Here is a 7,568-nt window from a genome sequence, read left to right on the forward strand (position 1 = left end):
CCAGAAGCCGATGCGGTGCTCCAGCCAATTGACAGCCAAAGGAGCAGCTGCATCGCTCCATTGGGAATGCACTTGGGCACCAGAGGTTGGGCCAAACAGATTGGCCTAGCCATATAAAAATTGCGTGTCCCTTATGCCGGCAATTATAGTCCAGGCCTCTGATTAGTATGTTCTTATCCTTCCACTTACTATTACCAATCATTATATAGGGATTTATCTGGTGGATGGCCACCCAATATTGTTATGTCTTAGTTATCTCACAGAAGGTTTAATGGTTACAGTGCCTGGCTACTTCGGAATGCAATTACATTAAGAATAGTAATACATGTTTGATACAGCTACTACACATACCTGGATACCCTTAGATACTCTATGATTTGTGGCAGGAACTGGCAATCCGCTTGGCACCTGCTACTGGGCAAATTAATTAACGCTTGTTATAAGAACGCAGCCCGTTAAGTTAAATTGCGATTATGACATAATGAGGGCAGCATCGCCAATTGTTGTTAGGCGGAAGAGAAGATGGAGCCTCAGTGAAACCGAGACGGCAACTGGAAGTCCAGGGAGCTGGGAGTCCGGAGTGCGAAGCGGAGACCTCGTCGTCTCCCAATAATTTATCCATTAAGATTGCACGCGCCCGATTATGTGGTACGTGGCCGCAGTTGGTTCCCAGGTCTTGGCCGCAGTTGGCAGCCTAGATGGAAATGGTTATTGGGCTCGGCCCACAGTTGATTTAATGCGCCAAATTATAAAATTGCTGTTGATTTAATTTTATGAGTGTAAACCGCTCCGTCGGTCCGAGTGTCGGCCGATCAGTCAGCGCTACTCGTCTTTATTTACCATCTGCAACTCCATCTTCAGGTCGCACTCCAACTCCAACTCCAGCTCCAGCTCCAACTCCAACTCCGAGTCCAACTCTGGCCGAGAGTCTTGTAACCATGTTCTCGCCGTTTATCGCAAATCTTCAGAGACGGCAGGCGCAACCGAAAAACCGCAACTCCAGCGAACTGGCCGTGGAACGTGAACATGAACGTGACATGTGAATTAGGAATCGGACATGGCACATTGGGTAGTACTGCTACCAGGTCCGCTGAAAGGTGCCCATTTCCCAGCCACTTATCTTGTTTTTCTCATAAATTAATTGACACTAATATGGCGCTATGTATTGGCTGAGATTTTGGTTCCACTGAACCCTAACTAACACCAACTAATATGCATCGGGCATAGACCAAAAAAAACGTACAGAAAATTGAATAGAAAACCTAATCTTCATAAAACAAGATTCCTGAGGAACAACTGATCGCAGTACGTTCAAAGTGGGGATTATCCACAGAAGAAAGATTTCTCCTGTTGGGCCCAGCAATTGGCTCTCACATCTCTGTTCGCACTGACCTGCTTGGATGCTGTCAATTAAGCAGGGACTCTGGGACCGAATCCATTTCCATCTTTATTTCCACCTAAAGACGACCAACATGATCCACCACCCGCTGCTCGTTGCAGTCAATAATCGAAATACTAAACCCGCTTAACTGCACTCCACTCCAAAAAAGGTGAGAGCGGTGGAATCGGGAATCGGAGTTGGGGACTGGGGATTTGTGGATTCGGGGAGTTGCCCGCAGACCGGGACGTGCACAATTTGGCGCCCTACTTTGGACCCAGCTCCTACGCAAAGGGTGTCCAATCTGATCGAAACGGAGCGCAGCACGGTTAAGTGTTAATAAATCGCTGGGGACCCAATGAAGATCACTGGGATGCGTTTCAAACTGTTTTTATATTACTTTTACAACTTCGTTTGGTGCACGTAAGGGCTTGGGTCTCCTTCGGTTATTACTTAACAAATTAGCTCAAATTAATCAGAAACGAAAGTAACGCCACATGCAGCACTTCGGGGTCAAGACAAATGGTGGCATGCGCAGTGAGGGGCAACTCCGATCCGAACTATCCACATACACAGCCATCCATCCACCTGGGTGGCTGCATGCTCGACTCGGGCCAATGACACCGCCTATAAGTGCATCCATTTGGATGCCACTCCGCACAGATCCCAGATGCTTCAAACAATTTGCAAGCTTTCAATCAAGCTGGCTCGGGGTTCTGCATTCTGGATTGGCTCCCTAATCGATCACAGAACTCGTATTCCCGCTCGAATCCTTCCATCATTCATGCGATCAGCATTATCTGCCGTCAGGCATCGTTGTCAGCCGTTGCTACCAAGTGGTGGCAAGTGGTAAGTTACAGGGGCAGGAGCATCTGCATCTGCATTGAAGCCTCCGAACATCCCAGTATCTCAGCATCCGCGCATCGGAGTGCGTAAGAGGTTCGCCAAAAGCGTAATTAACGTTCGCATATTTTGCTGTCGGATTATCGCGAACGCGACTTTGCGACAAAAGCTTCCTGTGCAAATTGAACGGATAATTGCGAGACATAACTGTAAGCACTGCAGAATTCATGGCGAGAGAGAGGTACAAGACTGTACCGAAATATTCGAAACCTCCAAATTGAGGAAAGGAAATCCATTATTATGTTTAATAATATATTGGAATTGTTACATATTAACATATGTAATGGTCCTAGAACTCAAAACAGTACTAATGACTAGTAGTTGGTGTCCCCAGTATGAACCCAATTAACTAAGTATAGAACTCTGGCAATTAATAATCGGTCAACAAGGTTTCCTTGCCAGTGAGGGTGGTCCCAAGACCCGGGAATTTCCCAGCCCGTGGAGATTACAATACTATAGCGGTCTCGAGTGGTTTCGAGACTGTTTGTAAAATGATATGAGCACATTTCGGGAACAGTTTCGAACAATCAAACTCTCCTTTCATCCCCTCTCCTAATCCTTCGCATGGACGCTTATCGCCCGCGCCCTGGACGCTAATTTGATGAGTCATCTGTGCCGACTTCGACTGCGGTCCGATAGCCATCTGCCCCGCCCCAGCTCCAAAAACCCTAGACTAGGGCACCCCGTTCCACCATTAGGACCATTCACCTGAGTTCTTTACCTGCTCGTATGGGCATTGTCGTAAATTTAACGTTTGTCATTGAATGGGAGTGTTTAGGCATCATCTAGGGACGATATGTTTGTGTTTGCATTGAGTTTTCGTAGAAATTGTCACAAGAAAGTGGAAAAGCGGGGAATGTCAACACACACAGAGTGCAGAGTGCAGAGGTCGGGGAAGAACTAGATGATAATCGGATCGTACCTTTGGGTATCTCATTTCTCCATAAAAATTGGTAACAATGAACAACCAGGCATTTCTCTTCTCTGACCCAGGCGCAGCTCCGTTGTTGGGAACGTAATTACTCTGATATCCGAGCCAGAAGGCATTCCCGACTTATCGCTCCGAAATAGAGAATCCCATTTACACGGCTCATCGATCCAAGGGAAAGGACTTGTGCCGCTGGCGAAAGTCGGCATATGGATTCGAATGCATATCAATATCAGGCTGGCGCAGATGTCTGGCGGGATAATCAAGGGTCTTACTTTGAGTGTCTGGTGGTAGAAGAAAAGAAAAAACCATTTCAGATAGTGAACGTTTTTGAAGTCGTTTTTATAACCCTTAAATCATTTGCTTTTTACAAGTTTTAAGTTTAGATAGTTGCAGAGCACCAATGATACTTTAACAGATCCAAAAATATTCATTTCCGCTGGGAAAATAAATGTACGATTAATCCCAATCTTCGAAATGTTGTATTTCTGTTTCACTGGAAACAAATTTAATCAAAACCAGATTTGCGGTTTTATTATTAAAAATCGAATTATAAATCTGATGAAGATTATTATCCTATAAATATTTAAAAGCACAATTTTAAGGCACAATAAAACTTTGATGGCCAATGGCTTAGAGTCCCAAAAATGCTGAGGGATCAGAGCCAATTCCGAGTTAAACACTAAACTTGCTGCTAGCCAAGTTTGAATGGGTAGTATGCCATATCGGGACGCCAGATCCGTTTTGGGAATTACGCTCTAATGCGAATCCCATCACTCGCGTGTGTCTGTGAGTCATCTGCGGTCGCAATTCCAGAGTCAGAGATTCATTGGCCATTCAGTTGCCCGGGCTGCCCCCCTGCAGCTATCATAAAAAGCCGGCGTCGCCAAAGGGAGCGGACTGGAGGGGAGCGGCGGGGGGCGGGCGGAAGCGGAGGAGGCTAAGGTCGGTCGCCTACTTACTCTGGAGCTGTCAGCTTATCATTTCGCTTTTAGCGCACCACAAGTCCCCAGAAAGTGTGTCCTGCGACGATGGTGGGGTGTGCGTGAGTGCACTGAAAAAAATAACGGCCTCACGGCATTTAATTATTCGACTTTTAAGCAAAAACAATACTAATATCAGCAGCGAACACCAGTTTTATTTAAACTATTATTTTTCTCTAAGGCCAAGGAAACGTCGACTCAGTTTTTCCGAGTGTATGTTGGGGGCTCATTATCGGAGTGCGCTCAATGGAATGTAATGGCGGCCCCACCCCTTGGGCCACCACTTGACTCGGACCGATCCTCTGCCCGCTCGCCTGGCCCGCAATTTGCGTGCTGGAACGCCGCTGTCTCCGCTGGCATTTCGTGTTATCCTTCAGCTCAATTTCGGCTACTTTTGGATGTCTCTCGGCGAGTGAGTTCCTTTTTGTTCGCTTTGGATTGCATTGCATGTCGCATGTCGCACTCGAACTCAAAACTCGAACTCGAACTCGCTGGGCGTCTCTTTCTTTCCGTTCGCCTCTCCGTCCGTCCGATAAGGTTTTAAGTTATGACCTTTTAAAATGTCCAAATGCGGCGATAACACGTGATTACTACAAATGTATTCGGAGAGTGCAGCGGATCAGGATGCGCCACAAAAAATCCGGGGCCCTTGAAAAGAAAAAGACATGCCAAGTGAAATGGAATGGGGAAGAGGGGCAGCCAGGCAGCCAGGCAGCAAAGGCAGCTTGGCAACAAACAACAGGCAACGGGCAACAAATTGTTTTGGCCTCCAACTAACAAATGAAATCCTAAATCACACAGCACTCCCGCTGCTCCAACTCCCTTGCGCCGCCCAGGCTTCTGTCTGCCATCCAGTTGGGCTCCAGGACATAGGTATTCCTGGGCTCCCCAGCCCCATTAAGTAGCTCTTCATGCGAACGAATCATAAATATCGATCAAAACGTCAACGTTTTATCTATTCCACAAATCGATCGTACATTGTGCAGAACTCAGGGCCCCAAAGCCAATCAAATCAGTACTATGAAAGCAGTATTTATAATATTTTTCGTAAAAACGTATATAAATGCCAGACAATTGGTGTGGCTTTAAAATGTTTATAATATACTTTTTAGATAATTACTACATTTCGTAGAACATGACTGATTTGGTTGCCAGTTCCACCACCAAAAAAAAAAAACCATGATTATAATAGAGATAGCTGCATTCTAGCGATCGCGATTCCCAGGTTACGCATCCCTGGTCTTCTTGCTCCACCGCCATTCACCATGTAACGAGGATCCGGGGGCATCTGCGGGGTCCCAAAAAGGGCTGGAGCTCGATCACTTTGTAAATTGTCGGACCTTGCATAATTTAAGCATAATTCTTCTTTTATTCTCGGCAGTGTGTGGATGCTCCCAGGAATTTCATCTTTCGCTGGCATATGTCGATATGCCAGATATCCGTCGCTCCGCTCGGCGCGGTCAGCTACCCGACAAAATGCTCGAAGGGATTTACAGACCGCCCCCCTCCGCCCCTTGCTATGCCGCTGATTATTACGAGGGGGGGCTGGGACTGCAGATGGGGGGCGTATATATGGCTAATAATAACAATAATAATATGCGTTCGCTTATCAAAATTGACGTCAGATCTTATTGATATGCATCGGCCAGTGGAGTTTTTGGCCAGCGCACAAAGGAAAATCGTGTCAGAGAATCGCTTGGGCTTAATTGAAGCGTTATTATGCGACTGTCACATACACGTACATATGCACGTATGCAAAGCGCTGCCCCCCTAAAACTTTTGTGAGTTCGCGGTCCCCGGATCGCCTTTGTACACCCGTATACCATTGTATACCTACACGTAGATACCCAGATCGCCAGATCTGCAGACCAGGTCCTGCTGCGCCTGTGCGAAACCTTCACCTTCGCTCGACTTGACAGATGCCTCAGAATTTTTAAGCACCGCGGGCCATCTCGGAACTTCTGCCACGGCAGCCGTCTTTTATTAATCAGCAGACTGTCCAGCCGAGGGGATCGGGCGGGGGGCCCAGCGCGCTGCAGCCGTTGCGAATATTATTTATATCGAATTTAATAATAATTCTTGAGCCGCTGCCGCTGTTGCTGTTGCTGCGTAGGCTGCCGCTGCTGCTGCTGCTGCTGCGGCTTCTGCTGCTCCTGGCCAGTTTGATCAGCTCAGAAATTTGCATTGATCGACGTTGCAGATATGGACAGGCCGAGGCCGAAGCCAAAGTCAGCGCAAGGTCCTTCACTGAGAGAAAAAATTAAGAGCTTGTTAGCTGTAGAGAGAGCAGTTCTTGTTCACCTTGCCAGCTCCACTGGTTTAGTAAACAACTTATATTGGCATGCACTTTTTTGATAGACTTTTATGCTGACAGCCAATTTGTAATAACTAGATCAGGCAGATATGAATAACCCACAAAAAATGATTTATTCAAATTAATAATATATGGAAATACCTCTATGTCGTTTTGTCTCACTATGCCTAGCTTAGATGTTCAGCGAGAATAAGTTACTTAACCGCTTAAATAGCTTAAAAATATGTTGCTGATGGAGGTATATCAGCTCTGTATAGTACATCTATTATTTCAATAAATTCTCTGGTTCACAAGGTTTTGTAAACTTGACGAGTCAAGTCAATTCTTTCAGTGCAACTACTCAGTGGAGACAACTCCATGATGTGTAGATGCTGCGGATGCCGATCGGTCTCAGCGCTTATGATGAACAATTGGGGGGGTGAGGTGGGGCAGTGGAGGGCTGTGGGGTGTGGGGGCGGCATGAGCCGTTCATCTTTATTGACTTTCGCCCGGGCGAAAAGTATGCGCCGCCCTTATTAGCATGCCGCGGACGTTACCGGTCGTCAATGGAGGAAAGTGGGTTACCCTGCCATTTCTGCACCCCACAGCCCCTGTGGCTTAATGTGCCGTTTTGTTAAATTGCAGCGTTAAGAATGGCGCACATAAAGCATTTTGTTGTCAAACTGATTTCTGATCATACATAATTTTTATCTTGATCCAAATAAGCGTTACACGATCAGAACGCTGCAGCCTGGGCTGCTGGGGCCCTAGGGCCACAGAAACCAGTAACTTTGTATCGATACGATGCCATACCTCGGCGTCGTTAATATATGCATGCGTGGTCAGAGGCGATATACATACTTTATTTTCGGCTGATTCGTAGCTGGGACTTTTAATGGGGAATTTGCCGAGAAGCATGTGAGTCGCGGCCACATGCAAAATGTACTAAAATTATGAGCATATTTCCAAAAAAAGACCGCTTTGCTCTTGGGCGTTTCAAATGCTATGCCTTATTTGTCGCTGCGGTAACGCCCCTCGCCCACAAAAACGATGAAAATGGCTAAGTGGCCAACACTTAAGTGC

The 7,568-nt window shown here is 46.6% G+C and overlaps 1 protein-coding gene across 1 annotated transcript; it reads right to left on the reverse strand.

Moving 5' to 3' along the window:
* Positions 1-5,962: 5,962 nt before the first annotated feature.
* Positions 5,963-6,377, reverse strand: LOC6547051. The gene is given in 3 exon segments (XM_001974604.3): positions 5,963-6,027; positions 6,030-6,218; positions 6,221-6,377. Coding segments are annotated over 3 exon segments (411 nt in total).
* Positions 6,378-7,568: the final 1,191 nt, after the last annotated feature.

The sequence above is a fragment of the Drosophila erecta genome, unplaced genomic scaffold (assembly GCF_003286155.1).
Source record: "Drosophila erecta strain 14021-0224.00,06,07 unplaced genomic scaffold, DereRS2 tig00000092-arrow-pilon, whole genome shotgun sequence".
Classification (NCBI taxonomy): Eukaryota; Metazoa; Arthropoda; class Insecta; order Diptera; family Drosophilidae; genus Drosophila; species Drosophila erecta.